Here is a 19,945-nt window from a genome sequence, read left to right as displayed (position 1 = left end):
TTAAAATAAATGTGTATTTGGGGAGAAAGGTGTTTTACCCCAGACTCCAAAATGGAGATACTGCTACCTTTGTAAATAAAATTAGTAATAATTTTTAAATCATATAGAAAATTTCTGGTGATATTTACTCATGTGTTTATTCTAGCAAGTTGAAATTTTTCAAAAATAGGGAGCATTCATAAGTTAGTTGGGCTGTTGTTAACCATGATTCAGGCAACAAAAAACAAGCATTAGGATCAGTCCATTATGCTAATTGATATCTTAACTTTACTAAAAGGTGCTTGTCAAATTTCAAAGAAGTAAGTATGCTTTTCTAGAAAGTCTCTGGAGATAAAATTGTGGGACATTGTGGCGATTGTGGGAGGAAAATGATATTTTTTAATAAGCTTCATCGTGACTTCATATTTATTAGTTGATTGGAAAATTGGCTCAATGGCACTTTTATTTTCCAACAATAGAAACGAATAGGTAGAGAACTGAAGGTCTCCATTACACCTAGTTTTATTAACTAGACTATTGGAATGTGACAAAATGAAAGATGATATTAATTTTTCCTAGGAACTTTGAAAGTTTATTTTTGTTAGACTACATAGCATTTGGGAATAAAATAAGAACTACTTCCTGATGAGCTCCTGAATTTATTGGTTCTTGGAGACTAATTGTTGAATATTTGTAGTAGACAGATTATTTTTCATATTAATTCCTAGTTTGTTTTTTCTTAGTGTAAAAAGTAGATATGGTGCAACAGGATGAATTACAGATTATTTTTGAAATAAAGGAGAAGTTTATTATAAATTATAGGAGCCTCCTAACTCTTAAAGAATGAAATCTGAGAAGGGATGGATCAGAATGCTTTTTTTTTACATTTTTTAAATTTAAATTCAATTTGCCAACATATAGTATAACACCCAGTGCTCATCCCATCAAGTGGATTAGAGTTCTTAAAAGCAGGAAAAGAATGGGGCAAATGTGGACATACATTTCAGATTCCAGAACACAGGCATCCCTTGGAATATCAAAAAAAGAGTAAAGAAAAATAAAAGGAAATGCCACTTTGCATCACTTGCCCAAAAAACTAAGCCAATCTACTCTAAGCACAGCATGTATTTCACACCTAGAAGAGATAGAAAAGTGTAAGAAGGCAGCCTCTGTATGCAAGGTTAGGAAAAGGTTGAAGAACAAATCAAATAAAACATGCTGTGAGTAAATATGCCAGAACCTGGATTCTGAATTTGACACAGATTTCCTAATTTAATTCTCACAATAACACTTTAGATATGCATTATATTTATTTTTATTTTAAAGACAGACACCAGAGGTCAATAGAACTTCTGTCACTTAGGGGCACCTGGGTGGCTTAGTGCCTTAAGCGTCCAACTCTTGCTTTAGATTCTCTCAATCTCCCTCTCATCTGCCCTCTCTCCTGCCCACACATGCACACACACATGCTCTCTAAAATAAAGAAATCTTCAAAAAAAATGAGAAGAAGCAGAAGAAGGAGGAGGAGGAGAAGTAGAGGTGGTGGTAGTGGTGGTAATTTGGTTACTTATTCAAGGTCATGCTACAAGTAAGTGTAGGAAATAAAACAGAAACTCAGGTTCATCTGCCTCCAGAGCTAAAGTCTTATAGAATAGCACCTATGCCAGGGATGTCATACAGGGTGATGAGAAGGAATAGAAGCTCTGCCTAGATGGACACAGACTGCTGTACACAGCTAAGCATGAAGTGATTTGCCTTAAGTTGTATTTTGCCTCATATTTTTACAACTCAGTTATCACATAGACTTGAATGATACAACATGGGTTGCTATTGAAAGATATGGATGATGGATTAGAAATTTCTTCATTTCTAAAACAGACGTAATAATCATTTGTGCCCTATATGTCTCATACAGATGTATTATCATCAAATTATGGAATTATAGGAAAACACTAAGCCATAAAAATCTACAAAGATGGACACATAGGTAAAATGGAATAAGGTGATATTCAATAATAAAAACAAGTTTTAGTTTGTTACACTTACAGAAATAAACCCATTTTTGTTTCCTGCTTTACCACTCATTTTACACCTGCAGTTTCTTACTGAGTGAAGAGCTTTCTTATGGCATCTTTTACCTCTTCATTTCTCAGAGTATAAATGAGTGGATTCAACATAGGTGTCAAAATACCATAAAAAAACTGACACTATTTTGTCTATGGACAAAGTAGCCGATGGCCGCATATAAATAAATATACAAGGCACAAAGAACAGGGCAACAACAGTGAAGAGAGCCCCACAGGTTGACAGAGCTTTACGTCTCGCCTCCACACCATGGTACCTCAAGGAACGCAGGATGACAGCATAGGAAGCAACCAGCATGAGGAAGTTCAACAGGCAGATCACACCACTGTTGGCGACCACCAGCACGCCGATGACATACGTGTTGGTGCAGGCGACTTCCAGCAAGGGGTACAAGTCACAGACAAAGTGATTGATCACATTAGGCCCACAGAAGGGCAGCTGAAGGACCAGGAGGAGCTAGACCAAGGAATGCAGGAAGCCTCCCAACCAAGCCACCCCCACCAGCAGGGCACAGAGATGCCTGGTCATGATGGTCGTGTAGTGCAGGGGCTTGCAGATGGCCACATAGTGGTCATAGGCCATGACCATGAGCAGAATGATCTCAACACCTCCCAGAAAATGGGCTCCAAAGAGCTGAGCCAAGCAGCCCTCAAAAGAGATGGCTCTCCCCTCACACAAGAAGTCAGCAATGAGTTTAGGAGCCATTGAGGAAGAATAACAGGTGTCAATAAAGGACAAGTTGGCCAGGAAATAATACATGGGGGAAGCCAGCATGGGACTGGAGGTGATAGTGACCACAGTGAGCATGTTGCCACACACCGTGGCCACATAGATGACCAAAAAAAAAACACAAAGAGGACCCGCTGTATCTCTGCATTCTGTGAGAATCCCAGCATGAAAAATTCTGTGATATTGTGTGGCATTTCCATAGAGTCCAAGAAGAAGGAGAATGCACATATGCTATTGCCTATAAAGTCAAGAGAAGAACATTATTTTAACAGAATCGTAGGAGGGAAAAAGTGTTGCAAGGTTTTCTTGGGACACCCCCACTTCCCTTTGTCTCTCCTAAATTCTTTCTGTTCCAAAATTTTTATACCAATTCACTCTGTCAACTACTAAATGTGATCATGTGTCTATTGTTTAAACTTTAGCAACACTGGGCAGTAGATATCTAAGTTATTACATGAAAATATTAATTGAATTATGTAAATTTTAAATTAGTTTTGTTACTCCTGACTGAACACGTGGCAGATTTTCTAATTCAGCAAGAGTGCACCTCTGACAATTTTCAGGATGTTCCTCATAGATACTATGGCACTTGAGAAGATCATGAATTTTTAGGATCTCCTGAAATTTCTGCATATGTAGTCCATACCCTTTGAATTAAGTCTTTCTTCTTGAACTTTTCAATGAGGTTTTCTATACTTTCTGACGGGGTCTCTGATGGTAACAGAAACGGATGTAAAACAAACTAAAGCCTGACTGAGAGGACGTGAGTGGGAGAACTGGAGACCTCCCCAACTTCCCAGTTCTCCCCCTGCTCATCTCCTTGATGAGATGAACCCAAGCTGTGGGCAGCATCATCTCCAGGAAGCCAAATTTACATTACTCTTCCTATTTGCCCTTGACATTTTACATTTTTCTGCTTTTGCGCTCCCTTGGCTTAGTGCAATCATTCTGCTTAAAAGCTAACTTGTCCCTCTACATCTACAGGAAGGACTCAGAGCAAGAGTTTGATGATCATCAGTGAAAGATTCTCTTAAATAAGGAGTATCTGGCTGTTTACTAAAGGAAATACAGGGGCAGGGAGAGAAGATACCCCCATCTTAACCAGCTATAAATACATCTGGTAGAATATTCCCTCTCACCCTTTATTCTCATAATGATATGGAAATGCCTGGGCCTATCTGAGTTTTAAACAAACAAAAAAATGACACTAACCCAACCCACCACCAACCTATTGTTTTTCTGGAAACACAGGCCTCCTTAATAGCTGAATCTTCCAACTTGCTGAAGATCTGTATGATAAGAATTACGGGAGAGTCACTAAGTGTCAGAGAAAGAGACACCCAGATATAAGAACACTGGGGAGAAGATTCCGTGTTGATCAGCAAGTTGCCCCATTTTTCTCTCTCCTAGTTTTAGTGCAAGACAGCAAATGTAGGTTCTGCAAATGACATGTCCGATGGGGACCTTTACAGAGTAGAACATTATGGCCAAAAGCACAAACAGTGTGATAAGGGCAAACACCCGAGTACTATGTAGTTTTTGACAAGCACTATCCCTAACTGCTTTATATATATCAGCTCCTTAAATCTCAGGTTATCTCCATGAGGTAGATCACTGCTTTTATCCTCCTTTTGCTCAGCAAGAAAGTGAGACACATATTAGCAACCCATAGAAGCATAATCAGCTAGCTAATAAGTGCCAGAGCTGGCACTTGCACCCAGGTGGTCTTGCTACAGATTCTGTGGGCTTCAGTGCACTAGAATGTCACTTAAACTTATCTCAGTTTGAATCCTTCCTCTGCCATTTGTTGGCCATTTAACCATGAACAACTTCTCAGAGCGTCAATGTTCTTGTCTATAAAATGAAACTAAAAGAACTGCTACACCGTGTGGTGCAAAGAGGAGTAAATGAGAACGTGGCATGCCAGAGTGTCTGTATGGAGCCTAGATGTGATAAACATTCAATAAATGGCATCTCTGAAATCACTATCATCAACACCATAGGCAGCAAGCTCTTTATGTGGCATAAGGACCCAAGGACCTAAGTGGATGAATTCAAAATTAACTTAGTTATTTTTAAATAGCTAATTATATTCAAAACCATAATATTATAAATACAAAAAAATGCCCTAATACTGATCCTCATATAGAACACAATATAGAAAAGCACAGAAGTTAGCCAAATAATGAATTTATACAACAAAAATAGAAATGTTAAGCTGACTCATCTCTACAATCTGTGGGAGCATGAAAGAAATTATTTGTTAAAAGCTATTCCCCAAAAAAGAAGTCTCCTGTTTGAGTTATCTATGAGAAACAAAATTATTTTGTAGAAAGTAATGAGGCTTTTAGTAAAATTATTCTACTGCAGTTTTGGGTTGCATTTTTCTTTCATTTAATTTTAAAAACAGACTATAGAAAACTTACATTGACTGGATCTGAGGACAACAGGTCTCCAAGTGTTGTGTTGTGCTTTGTTTTTACACCCTAATACATGGACAGATGGATCTAGAAGAGTTCTTAAAGGATTATCCAGACCAACGCCAAGCATATCCCAAATTTCACTGTTTCATGTGATTAGACTCCTGGATGAGATTAGAATTGTTTTATCCACTGAGATAAAGCACAGACTGGGAAGGTGCTACTGATTACCAAAACTCATCTGAGCTGAAGGTTTCTTAGACTAGTACAAGGTAAGAACCCAAAAGATGGTCATTTATTTACAAGCCACTGGGAATTTGTTCTGTCATCCATTTCCCCTTTATCTGCTTAAGAACCTGGTGGCATTTACAATCATGGCTTCCAATTGACTATTTTAAAGATGGTGGATCTCAAACTCAGAGAGATTAGATGCACTGGTCCAAGGTCACATGGAAGATCTATGCCAGAGGTGCAGCTTGAACCCACGTTCAGCCTATCCCCTTTCCTTTTTTTTAACTCAGAAGTATTTATTCCTTCAAGACTATCTATATCTTTAAAAAATAGTTTATTATAACATTTCTTGAAAAACAACTATGTAGTTAGTATTAATAAAAAGATATGATACAATAAGTGGCCAGTGCTTGGTTACTTTCATTTACCATAGGAAGAAAAATGGGCAAATATAAGTGGAGGAATATTAAGATCCACAACTATAGATGCTCCTTCAACATAAAGACCCACAGCTTCAACATAAAGTTAAAATACCTGCCAGGATACTTTCAAATTATTGAGAATAACACTTTCCACTAGCCTCGGTATTTAAGTATAACACTCTCCACTGTTATTCATTTTTCTGAATATAGGTCAAAGGCCTTAAAAAGGCATTATGAGTGAAAGAAAGCAGGACGGATATGCTTCCAACCCAAACAGCAAGAATGCTAAACAACAGCAGGGAAGTAAGTGAAATGACAGAGTTGCATGCCACACTTTCAAAATACTGCAGCCAAGAAAAGAGAGACAAGAGTGGTATGGATGTGCATGGCACAGACCCTGCCTCGGCGTGACACTCCCACATACACATCCCACTGAAGTACCTGACTCCACTTTCCTTCCCTGCCCCATCCACACCAATCTGGAGTGAGGCTCACTGAGAAGGGAAGTTGTAATCCAGAGGGGAAAATTTCTAGAAATCCTGTGAGTGCAGAATGCCCTACTGACCCCCTGAGGATCTCTGTAAAGGCAGGATAACTACCAGGAGTCTTCACATTGTCTTTCCCATATGGGCCTGTCCCCTTTCCAATGCAACCATAACCTTCCATTATCTGCCTTCTCTTGAAGGAGGAGCTGACTTGCTAGCTCCCTTTTCTGCTAAGGATATTCACCAGCACAGTCTCAGAGAAAAGCTTTCTCCTTCCACTAGACAGGGCTTTTATAAGGGAGTTGGGAATGATAGCACAGGGACTGTCAGTGCCATGTGCTTCTGCCTTTCCAAGGGAGACTAATTCTCTCTCACAGGATCACTTGCGGAAGCAGTGCTGGAGCTTGTGCCTCCTTCACAGATCAGAACAAGGCTGGCACCATCATTTAATTAGTCCCCTGAATACTGTTTTGGTCTCACAAGGAAGGGACTCCTGTGCCTCTTAGAAGTGCCCAGTGTCCTTCTAGTGTCTTGAGAGAGAAACTATCAATCATCAAGAGAAAAGGAGAGTCGGGATATTTCAGGGACTCAAACTGGGGGGTGTTTTTAGAGAAATTGCTGACTGAAAAACAACATCAGGAAGGATCCATGGCATTTATTGGACATCTTCTGTGTTTTTAGACACAGGTCTTTCATCTCCCCGCTTAAAGCAGAGAGAAGAGGATGGCTGTCCTTTATCCATGCCTCTGCTGTGTAGTGCACCAAAAGATCGAAATGATATGAATTAGAATTGCACTTCCACAATTTTAATCATTCAATAGGGATTTTTTTCAGACCATACCTAATAAAAGATAGCACCTTTCTAAATGTCAGGAATACCATAGTGAATGAAGCAAACATGGCCCTTGGCAGCTTGGAATTTGTATTCTAAATGGAGTAGTAGTCCCTAAATAAATGGAATCAAATAAAATGTAATTGCTGGGTTCATTTTACACATTTTAAATGCTGACAGATATACACATATTTGATACTTATTGATGGAGGTAGCAAATTTTCTCCATAAAATATGAAACCATTTACCTTTCTAGCACTCTTGCCTTCTTGGTACATGCTCAGCTATTCCCCAGGACTGAATGAAACCTATTCTAAGCCTCCTCCCAACCTGTTTAGTGAAAGCTTCTAGAAAGAGTCACAAAATAGGGAGAATTTAGTCCACTAAAATTCAAATCATCACCTTTGAAAGGTTCATTAACATTGCTCAGGAATCCTACTCTGTTTCTACAATCAATACATTTTCCCAGTTACCCTCAAGGACCATTTAAAACCTTCACTTTCTTCAAAATTCCCTTCCCCAACTTCCAATCACTACTCTTTATTATTTATTTATTTATTTATTTATTTATTTATTTATTTATTTCCTTCCTTCCTTCCTTCCTTCCTTCCTTCCTTCCTTACTTACTTACTTATTTGAGAGGGACAGAGAGAACTTGAGCAGGGAAAGAGGCAGAGGGAGAGAGTCTCAAGCAGATAGCACACTGAGCACATAGCCCAATGTGGGGCCTGATCTCATGACTCTGAAACCATGACCTGAGCTGAAATCAAGAATTGGATACTTAACCAACTGAAACACCTAGGCACCCCACTACTCTTCATTTTAATTCAAGAATTTCCTAAGTCTTGTTTCTTAGAACTACAATGCAGTTCATGAGTTTCTTTCTTCCTTTTCTCAGTTCTCCTTCACAGAGTGGGATCTGTGTCATTCTGGATGGCTCCTCCCGCCTTCCCCCAGCAGTGTTTCCCCCAGTAATTCTCTTGCACATCTACTCTGCCTTAGCTTCTGCTTCTCAGAACCAGGAATGATGTAGAAAATATTAAGAACTCTTACAAATCAAGAAAATAAAAACAATCACATGAGATTGGAACAGCACTTCAGCAAAGAATATACCCAATGGTCAGTAAATATCTAGGAGGGTACGACTCCTCTCTTTTATCCTCTGAGAAATAGGATACAGAATCACAATAAAATACCACTGCAATGCTACCCTACATGCATAAAATTAAAAGGAGAGTCGATATCAAGAGTTTATTATCAGTATGGAGGATTGGTAACTTTCATAAGCTGCTAGTGGAAATGCATAATTGTTTTCCAAGTATATATTGGATATCCATAAATGTGCATATAATTTATGACCCAGAACCCGATTCCTGAATATAAAACCAAGACAAAGATATGCAGCTGTGCATTGGAAGACACATCACCAAGATTGTTAACAGAGCTATTTGTAGAAGCATAAAACTAGTAACAACTTAAATGTCTATAATTAATAGAATGGGTAAAAAAAATGTTGTAAATTTATACAACAGACTAACAGAATGAAAATAAGTGAATGACAGATATAACATGACTCAATCTCACAAGCACAATGGTGAGTCAAAGAATCCAGATACCATGATTTCATATAAGATTGCTGTATTTAAATTTTTAAATAGACCAACCTAGGGGTGTGTACATAGGTGATAAATGTATAAAAGTATGAAGAAAAGCAAAGAAGTTTTATCATAAAAGTCATGTTAGTGTTGACCTTTAAGGGAAAAAAAGAAAAGAAAAGAAGGGAAAAAAAGAGATATGATTTGAAAGAAATATAAGGAATCCTGAGAGGGCTAGAAATCTACTTCTTGAACTGCTTCATGGTTTTACAGGTGTTCCACTCTATAAATCAAAGATTTTCTTTCTCTTGGTTTTTTTTTTAATTGTCTGATTATGGTGTGTCTCCAATGGATTTCTTTAGGTTCATCCAGTTTGAGATTTGCTGAACTACCTGCACCTCTAAATTTATATATTTTACCAAATTTGGGAAGTTTTCAGTCATTATTTTTTTTAATTTTTTGAGCTACATCCTTTCTCCTCTTTTTTCTGAAATTCTAGTAACATGAAGGTTAGACATTTTGACATTGTCCCACAAATCCCTGAGACTTTGTCCAGTTTTGTAAATCGTTTTCCTCTCTGTAGTTCAGACTTGATAATTTCTATTGATCTATCTTCAAGTTCACCTTTCTTTCATATTCCTACAGTGCCACTGAGCCCAGCCAGTGAATTCTTTATTTTGGCCATTGAATACTTCAGTTCTCAATTTTCAATTCCATTCTTTTTTATAATTTCTATTTCTTTGCTGACACTTCCTATCTTTCCATTTGTTTCAAGTATGCTTGCCCTTACTTATGCGATCATGATTATAATGGTTGCTTTAGTCTTTGACTCTGCTGATTTTTTTTCCCACTTGCAGGTTGAGATTTCCTGCTTCTCTGTATGTTTAGAAATGTTGGATTGTGTCCTGGATATTTTGAATATTATGTAATATCTGATCTTTTAAATCAAGAGTGTTGAATTTTAAATTTTAGCAGGAATTAACCTTGTTAGTTTCAGGTTGCAATTTCCAACCCATCTTCTGTGGACTGTGATTCCAAAGTCAGAGTTCAGTTAGCAAATCCTTTGCAGTGTTCTTCAGGTCTTTCCCACATGTGCGCCACCCAGTGGCCAGTCTGGGACTTGAGTGGTGCTCTACCCTATAAAGCCATTCTCAAAGACCTTGGTATGCTGATTAAGTTCAGATTCACACATTCACAACTCTGAGGTGGAGAGTCCTGGAATTCATATACAATTTAATGAAATGACTTTCTTGAGTGCCCTCCTCTCATTGATATCCCTGGTGCTTTTTAGCTCTTGAAACCGCTTTAGTTTCTCTCTGTGCTGCGTGCTTCTGAGTCTATGACCAAGTTTCAGGAGGACAGAGGCAATAAGAAGGATTTGTCCCAGGCTCCTGAGATCACATCTCCAATAGTCAAATAAAAATATCCCCCTCCCTAAAATATTAAGGCACCGGTCCAACCGCCATTATTGTCCTTGTACTGCCTTTCTGCCAGAGGACTGACTGGGGTCTAGGACAGGAGAAAACAGAAAGAATAGGAATAGAAGGAGGGAGAGGAAAAAGAAAGGAAGAGATTCACCCCCTCATTCTCTGGCCCGCTTGTCTGACCAGCAAGAGAAAGTTTCTCTTAAATAATCCTAAAATCTGTATGGAACCAGAATGGATCCAGAAAAGCCAGACGACTATTGAAAAAGAAAACCAAAGCTGGTAGCATCACAATGCCAGACTTCAAGCTATATTACAAACCTGTAATCATCAAGACAGTATGGTACTGGCACAAAAACAGACACATATATCAATGGAACAGAAGAGAGAACCCAGAAATGGACCATCAACTCTCTGGTCAACTCATTTTTGACAAAGTAGGAAAGAATATCCAATGGAAAAAAAGTCTCTTAAATAAATGGTTCTGGGAAAATCAGCCTCATGTAGAAGAATGAAACTGGACCATTTTCTTACACCATACACAAAGATAAATTCAAAAAGGATGAAAGATCTAAATGTGAGACAGGGATCTATCAAAATCCTCGAGGAGAACACAGGGAGCAACCTCTGACCTCGGCCACAGTAACTTCTTTCTGGGCACATCTCCAAAGGCAAGGGAAAGAAAAACAAAAATGAACTATTGGGACTTAATCAAGATGAAAAGCTTCTACACAGCAAAGGAAACAGTCAACAAAACTAAAAAGCAACCTACAGAATGGGGAAGATATTGGCAAATGATATATCACATAAAGGGCTAGTATCTGAGATCAATAAAGAACTTATCAAACTAAACACCCAAAAAAAACAAACAATCCAGTCAAGAAATGGGCAGAAGACGTGAACAGGCATTTCTCCAAAGAAGACACAAATGGCCAACAGACACATGAAAAAATGCTCCACATCACTTGGCATCAGGGAAATACAACTCAAAACCACAAGGAGATAGCACCTCACACCATTAGTCAGAATGGCTAAAATTAGCAAGACAGGAAACAAAAATGTTGGAAAGGATGTGGAGAAAGAGGAACTCTCTCACATTGTTGGTGGAAATGCAAGCTGGTGCAACCACTGTGGAAAACAATATGGAGGTTCCTCAAGAGGTTGAAAATAGAGCTACCCTTTGACCCATCAGTTGCACTGCTAGGTATTGACCCCAAACATACAGATGCAGTGATCTGAAGGAGCACCTGCACCAAATGTTTATAGAAGCAATGTCCACAATAGCCAAACTATGGAAAGAGCCAAGATGTCCATCAACAGATGAATGAATAAATGATGAATGAATAAAGACGTTCCACACAAGGAATATTACTCAGACATCAGAAAGAATGAATACTTCCCATTTATATTGACATGGATGCAACTGGAGGGTATTATGCTGAGTGAAATATGTCAATCAGAGAAAGACAATTATCATATGGTTTCACTCATATGGGGAATATAAGGAATAGCACAGAAGATCATAGAGGAAGAGAGGAAAAACTGTGTATAAGAAGTCATAAGAGAGGGAGAAAAACCATTAGAGACTCTTAACTGTAGGAAACAAACTGAGGGCTGCTGGAGGGAAGGTGGGTGGGGGGATAGCATAATTGGGTGGTAGGCATTAAGGAGGGCACATGATATGAGGAGCAGCTGATGAATTATTGAATTCTACATCTGAAACTAATGATGTACTATATGTTAGTGAATTGGATTTAAATTAAAAAGAGAAAAAAGGATTCTCTTGGAGCTCTTCCTACATGTACCCAATGCATACTTCCAGGTCAGACCAAGTCATATAGAGAAGGGGGGGAGCTGAACCTTCAAATCTGATCTTTCTGAATAGGCCTACTATCATTCAGTCTTCAAAGTGTTCAGATGGCTTCTCCGTGCATTCTGTCTAGGGTTCATAGCTGTATCTCTGTGGGAGGGAGAAGGTGGACTGTGCTTACTCCATCATGGCTGGGACTGGAACTCTTCAAGATGGGGAATATTTTGAAGTTGAGCTAAGAATATTTGCTCAAGGATCAGCTGTAAGATGAGGGTGGAGGGAAGGGAAGAGAGAGAGAAGGGTCAGCATGACTCTAAAGTTTTGGGCTGAGCCAAAAGGATGATGAATGAAAGACTGGGCTAGAGAATCCTACCTAGAAAAGGAATATACATATAGCTACATCTCCTCGACAAAACTACAGCAGATAATGGAGCCGAATTGGTACCTCCTGACTCTCATTCACAATTTCCATGGAACACTGTAGGTGCTTTATATTGAGGAATAGATGCAATGAGTTTCACCTATAGCAAAGAGCTAGAATGTAAACAAAGCGAGACAAGGAGCAAGTGGACCCATCCCATTGACTACAGAAGGCAGAGTGCTTAAGCCTCCAAGACTTACCTTTTGGGGAAAAGGATGCCATACTCAAGAGAAAGTGTCTTCACCATGGATAGAACTGTTTTAAAAACTGAAGTCTCAAGATTAGATTAGAAAAACAGACTTGACTAAATTAAGTTCTCTGTTCTCAGGTGAAAATGAGAGTTCAGAGAAGCATGGTACGTTTCTGCAGGTCTAGTTATGTGTCCATTATAAACATACATACGGACAGCTTTATGCCTTTTCAAAACTTCTAAATACAGTGTGTATTCTTCTTTACAGTTGAGTAAATAAGTAAAACATTTCTCCTCCAATCACTATTTATCAACCTTAATGTAGAATAGATTTAAGTGCTAAGATGTGGGCCACTTGAAGGCACCCTGAGGAAACTACTTCTCCAACCTGCAGACCTCTATACATTGAGTTTTCTAAGCACAATGAGCACCATGGACCACTATACCTACTCCATGTGATGATGGGAAGATGTAAAATTAGGTAGGGTAAAGAAATTCAGTGGTAAAAACCTTAGGAAAAGCACTCTGAGTTGGGTTGTGCTGGAATGGGACAACTGCCCCACTCTCATTGGGTGACATATACAATAGCTAATAAAAGCACCTCAAACGTTGCTTGCCAGAACCTTCTTATTTTAAATCATCTCCAGGACCCTAAAAGAATTGTAATCACTGATAGATATATATTTGAGAGCTGAAAAATACTTTAGCACTATGTACTGAGATAATTATATGGTTTTTCTCCATTGGTCTATTAAGAGGAAAACCCATTATATTAATAAACGTCCTAATATGGCTTTCCAGGGACTAGGTCCTTTTCTGAAGATAGGATTTGTGTGTGATTCTATTCAGTGTGATGTCCCAGAATCTAGAACCACATCTGGGATGTTGTTTTTTTGTCAAGGAACCAGCTTGAGTTTGTTTATGAGTTACAATATATTCTGTTTTTAATGTGTCTGTAGTTTGGAGAAATCATGTATGCTTATTATACATTAAAAATAAACACAAGTAAAAGTTCAAAGTAAAACAGAATCATACCACAAAGTACTGTTGGCCTTATAAACCTACTTGCAAACACACATCCCTATCCAGAACTGAACAAGCAGATTATAAAATTTTACATCACCAGACCACATGATGTTTCATTACCTGATATTTTAATTCCATATCATGTCATAAACACTTTCTATGATAACAAATAATGATAAATGCTATCTTTCTTAAACAGATGAAGAAAATCTTCATACCATGGAACATAAAATCGTAGGGGAATGTGTAAGCTACCGGCATTAGCTGGAAAACAGGGAAATTATGAGCTGCTGAAACCAGGAAAAATACCCAAATGTAGTGCACAGGAAATGCTATTACACCTAATGAGATTTTTTGACTTTATGTCTATATTTTTCTTCCTGCCAAAGAAAGTTTTTTTTTAATTTTCTTTTATTTATTTATGACAGTCACACAGAGAGAGAGAGAGGCAGAGACACAGGCAGAGGGAGAAGCAGCTCCATGCACCGAGAGCCCGACGTGGGACTCGATCCCGGGTCTCCAGGATCGCGCCCTGGGCCAAAGGCAGGCGCCAAACCGCTGTCCAACCCAGGGATCCCCTCAAAGAAAGTTTTTTAAAAATTCCTTTCACTGTATTATCAATAAAATGCAGCCCTCAAACAGAATACCTGGGACAGCTGACTAGAGAACTCAATAAATTCAAGTTATAAGAAGACATACACATGGGAAGCAAAGTCTTTCCACAGTAACAAGTGAGTGGGAGCAAGCATCTTAACATGTAGATTAGAGAAAATCAAAGCCTCATGGATGTTATACTGGACAGTGACTCTGGACTTTAAATCTGGGCAAGTGCATATCACAGACTGACAATAAGAACATTAATAACTGATTGGGAAATATCAGAAAGGGAGACAGAACATGAGAGACTCTCAACTCTGGGAAATGTACTAGGGGTGGTGGAAGGGAAGGTGGGCAGGGGGTGGGGGTGACTGGGTGACGGGCATTGAGAGGGGGCACTTGATGGGATGAGCACTGGGTGTTATTCTATATTTGGCAAATTGAACACCAATAAAAAATAAATTTAAATAAATAAAGAAATAAATAACAGCATAGAACCTTCTCAGGGAAAAAAAAAAAAAAGAACGTTAATAACCGGAAGCTTACAAGCAGGAAACAAAGTAAAACATGCAGAGAAAGATCAGCAGATAGTAAAGCAGTGTGCATTTTGGCAAGATCATACTTAAGGCAGAAAGATGTGAATTTAAATTCTAGCTCAGGGATCCCTGGGTGGCGCAGCGGTTTGGCGCCTGCCTTTGGCCCAGGGCGCGATCCTGGAGACCCGGGATCGAATCCCACGTCGGGCTCCCGGTGCATGGAGCCTGCTTCTCCCTCTGCCTATGTCTCTGCCTCTCTTTCTCTCTCTGTGACTATCATAAATAAATAAAACTTAAAAAAATAAAATAAAATAAATTCTAGCTCAACCTTGGCTAAGTAAATCAGCCTCTGTGAATACATTTTCTTCATTTTTAAAAAGAAAACCATGTCCACATCTTATAAGGATAATATGAGATCCTATTTATAAACTGATGTACCAAATCAATGCTCAATCATTTGTGTGTTTGTGGTCACATAATGTTTAGACAATGTGGTACATAATATTTACACATTTGCTGCAGAATTTCACAACATATTAGAGTTATGTTAATTTTAGTGTAAATCTATTCTGTGCACTTCCATGACTTGGGCTCAATAATTCCTCATTGTATTTGCTGTATTCTCAGAGCCCCAAGCTACAGATCCTCTCCGACATTATTGTCCCCAAACCAACTTGTCCCTCCAGAGACAGCATTGATGCTCAGAAAGCCTCTGCCTTCACTCTTCCCTCAAAGTCAAAGGAAAAAACAATAACACTCAGGGAAAAGATATTTAACTATTAGTATCCAGGTTGTGATTTCAAAACTGTTCATGGCGTGAAAGATTTGGACCACCATCTAAGAATCCACATGGCAGATGGAAATTGCAGATTATGTAGTAAGGACAACTTCTATCTCAGGGCAACTGAAGACTGGTCAGTCCCATCCAGTGTTCTCCAGAGTTGGTCACTGCTCTGCGCCTTGTGGTCTTCTGTCCAGGACCCAGCAGTGTAGCAGCCTCTGTCTGGCACATGCCAGATAAAAGCAGTCTTGACCTTTTTGACTCCTGGCAATCTTGTGAAGCTTATGGACACTTCCTAGCATATTTTTAAATGTAATAAGATCACATTAAGCTACAGTTCAGTACAATTTCAAAAATAAATGTAGACAGAATCAGATAGAGGTGAACCATCAGTAATTACTCTGATCAATATTCCAATGTGCAAAGTTGGAGGACCAGGTTAGTAACATTTCTATAAGGGGATTATACCCATCATTGTTTCCCCAGGCTGATGAAGGTTCCATCTCAGACAAAGGCAAGGGAGAGAGAAAGATAGTGTTTCCATGTCCTGCAATTTAGTGTAAGAAAAAATTGAAGTTGTGTATACTAATCTGATTGGTCAGTAACATAGGACATGGATAGATTAGCCATAATTTGAAATGTTCAAATCAGTTTTATTTTGAAATTTTCTGATATCTCTAAGCTCTCATCATAACAATATGAATTCTTACTGAGAATGATAGGGTTTTTTTCCCCCTACTATATCAGTATCCACAATTGTTCATTTTTTCCATAGATTTTTCATGGCATTTTTCACCTCTGCATTTCTCAATGTATAAATCAGGGGGTTGAACATGGGTGTCAAAATACAATAAAACACAGCCACTATTTTGTCTATGGACAAAGTAGATGATGGCCGCATATAAATAAATATACAAGGCACAAAGAACAGGGCAACAACAGTGAAGTGGGCCCCACAGGTGGACAGGGCTTTACGTCTCGCCTCCGCACCATGGCACCTCAAGGAACGCAGGATGACAGCATAGGAAGCAACCAGCATGAGGAAGTTCAACAGGCAGATCACACCACTGTTGGCGACCACCAACACGCCGATGACATACGTGTTGGTACAGGCTAGTTCCAGCAAGGGGTACAAGTCACAGACAAAGTGATTGATCACATTAGGCCCACAGAAGGGCAGCTGAAGGACCAGGAGGAGCTGGACCAGGGAATGCAGGAAGCCTCCCAACCAAGCCACCCCCACCAGCAGGGCACAGAGATGCCTGGTCATGATGGTCGTGTAGTGCAGGGGCTTGCAGATGGCCACGTAGCGGTCATAGGCCATGACCGTGAGCAGAATGATTTCCGTTCCTCCCAATAAATGGGCAACAAAGAATTGAACCAGGCAGCCCTCAAAAGAGATGGCCCTCCCCTCATACAAGGAGTCAGCGATGAGTTTGGGGGTCATACACGAGGAATAGCAAGTATCAATGAATGACAAGCATGAGAGGAAAAAGTACATAGGAGAGCCCAGGGTGGGACTGAAGATAATGGTGATCATGATAAGTAGGTTGCCTCCAACAGAAACAAGGTAGACAATCAAAAAGAACACAAATAATACTCTCTGCACTTCGGAGTTTTGTGAGAGTCCCAGCATGAAAAATTCCGTGATGTTTCGTGAACTATCCATGAATCGTGAGCTACAGCAAGGACTTGGGTTAAAAGAGATTCACCCAAAAAAAAAAAAAAAAAAAAAAAAAAAGAGAGAGATTCACCCAGAAAAATCTGTAACTCCTTCTTTCGAGAAACTTCAAATTGAGGAAAAGCAGTGTTTCTGGAATAGCGTTATTCCAAATCCTGAATCCCAAAGCAAGAACCTGCTAATAATATAAATAATTTTCTGCATTCCTAATTAATAATTTAACCAAGTACAAAGTTAAATAACAGACATAATAACTCCCAAAATATTGCCTCTCTTGCATTTTAACTAGCACGAATAAATTATGTTTTCTGATTGAAAAAATCTTCATGGAGTTTTTTTTTTACTAAAAACTGCAATACAGGGCAGCCCCGGTGGCGCAGCGGTTTAGTGCCACCTGCAGCCCAGGGTGTGATCCTGAGACCCAGGATCGAGTCCCACATCAGGCTCCTTGCATGGAGCCTGCTTCTCCCTCTGCCTGTGTCTCTGCCTCTCTCTCTCTCTCTCTCTCTGTGTCTCATGAATAAATAAATAAAATCTTTTTTAAAAAACTGCAATACATATAAATTTTAGTTCATTAAAAATAACCATTTATGGGAAAATAATTTCCCTAAATATTTGTTGTAGTTGTTTTTTTAGAACCACACAACCAGCTCCTAATTGCACTTCTCACTGCACATGGGCATCTCCTCAAAAAGTGATTTCCTCATCTCAACCCCAACTCAACTTGCTCTTCCTTCTATATTTCCTCCATCACCCACCACAAACATAAGAGTAAGTCATCCTTGACTTCTCCCTTTACTAATCCATTTCATAATCTCAAAATTTGTCATCATACTTTACCAAACCTTGTTCCTTAACTTTCAACCATCCATCCATCCATTCATTGATTCCACAAACATTTTGAGCACCCACCATGCCCCAACCATAGTTCTCAGCACTAGACTTAGATCAATTAACAAAATAATCTGATGGTTGCTCCAACAACACCATAACTAGTCTCTCCTGCCTCATATCTCACGCAGACACCTGTTCAGTCATCCACACTGCAGCCAGTAATATGTATAAAATTCAATCATTCAATCATGTCATCATCCAGTTTAAAATCCAGTAAAGGCTCTCCTTTACATTTAAGATAAAATCTAAGCATTTTGGCCTCATCACAAGTCCCTGAATCTTAGTGATCCACCCATGTTATCCTTCCCTGTCCACTACCATGTGCTTTAGCCATATTAAACTACCTTAAATTCCCTGATTAAGTCATACTCACTAACATCTCATTGCCACCCACTTGCTATCCCACCAACCTTTCCCAATTCTACTCCCATACATCCTCCAATAATAGGCTCAGATATCATCTCCAAAAGGAAGATGGTCTCTTCTCCCAGCCTAGGCTAGACTATAAGGACTTGCACTGTATTCCTACAGCACCCAGATCGCAGCTCTATCCTAGCTCTTTGCACACACTATGTTGTACTAGCGCCTGTCCACCTTCCAACCCTACGCTTAAGAATATCTTGAAAGAGGATTCTTTGTGTTTAATAGCTATATCACCAGACCTAAGCAGTGGTCAATGACTATTTGTTGAATGAATAAAAAAATAAACCAAAAAATATAGGAAGTTTACAATACCTGGATCTAAGGAGGTCAGTAAGTTCTTATCAGAATTAGTTACTTTCTAACATGGCACGTTGATAGAAACAACACTATTCTTAAAAAGTCATCCTTCTGCATCATTTGGTCCTCTTTCTCCTGCTTTGAATGATGCATATTGTTCAATGCCTGAATAAGATTAAAGAAAGTTCCCGCAGGGAGGAAATAATGTTTCATAGTCTCTTCCCTGGTTTGGAAAATTCTCACAATCCTTAAGTGATCATAGTTCAAAAACCAAATAAGGGATTTCATCGATTTATGGGCTACGGGGGACCTCTTAAAATATCACTTCCCATATTCTTTGTCAATAAGCCTTTAAGGATAATCTTATTTGTATGGTAAGCTGGTACAAACATCTTTGGATTTCAAATACTAACATTTTGACCAAGAGATATTAAACAGCCAACCCAAGCCACAGGAAGTGAGGTTGTGGGGTACTGCACACAGATCCCATGTCTCCTGACTCCCAGTCTGTCTCTCTGTCCCACACTATCAAACACCTCACAATGCAGAGTACTGTCATGGAACAGACGAAAGGAGCAGAAGGAGAGACAAAGTTGCTGACTCTGGTTTCTGCTAAGGCTGTGTACCAGCAGATCCTCTTAGAAAAAGTGGTGGAAAACTAATTACAAACCTATCAAAATACCATGGAGTTTCTTCAGAGAGTTAGAACAAATTATTTTAAGATTTATGTGGAATCAGAAAAGACCCCGAATAGCCAAGGGAATTTTAAAAAAGAAAACCATATCTGGGGGCATCACAATGCCAGATTTCAGGTTGTACTACAAAGCTGTGGTCATCAAGACAGTGTGGTACTGGCACAAAAACAGACACATAGATCAATGGAACAGAATAGAGAACCCAGAAGTGGACCCTGAACTTTATGGTCAACTAATATTCGATACAGGAGGAAAGACTATCCATTGGAAGAAAGACAGTCTCTTCAATAAATGGTGCTGGGAAAATTGGACATCCACATGCAGAAGAATGAAACTAGACCACTCTCTTTCACCATACACAAAGATAAACTCAAAATGGATGAAAGATCTAA

At 39.1% G+C, this 19,945-nt stretch overlaps 1 protein-coding gene and 1 pseudogene across 1 annotated transcript; both read right to left on the bottom strand.

Annotated features, from left to right (window-relative positions):
• Positions 1 to 2,081: 2,081 nt before the first annotated feature.
• LOC144293232 (olfactory receptor 4C3-like) lies at positions 2,082 to 2,993 on the bottom strand (annotated as a pseudogene).
• Positions 2,994 to 16,323: 13,330 nt separating this feature from the next.
• On the bottom strand, positions 16,324 to 17,232 carry LOC144293231 (olfactory receptor 4C3D). Its single transcript, XM_077864323.1, has one exon. The coding sequence runs from the start codon at positions 17,230 to 17,232 to the stop codon at positions 16,324 to 16,326; it is 909 nt and encodes a 302-aa protein (XP_077720449.1).
• Between the last annotated feature and the right edge of the window lie 2,713 nt (positions 17,233 to 19,945).

Source organism: Canis aureus, chromosome 21 (assembly GCF_053574225.1).
Source record: "Canis aureus isolate CA01 chromosome 21, VMU_Caureus_v.1.0, whole genome shotgun sequence".
NCBI lineage: Eukaryota > Metazoa > Chordata > Mammalia > Carnivora > Canidae > Canis > Canis aureus.
Note: the sequence above shows the minus strand (reverse complement) of the source record. Positions and strands in the feature narration are given on the sequence as shown.

Coding starts and splice junctions, on each gene's coding strand:
- LOC144293231 (XM_077864323.1), bottom strand. CDS start 17,232: ATGGATAGTTCACGAAACATCACGGAATTTTTCATGCTGGGACTCTCA.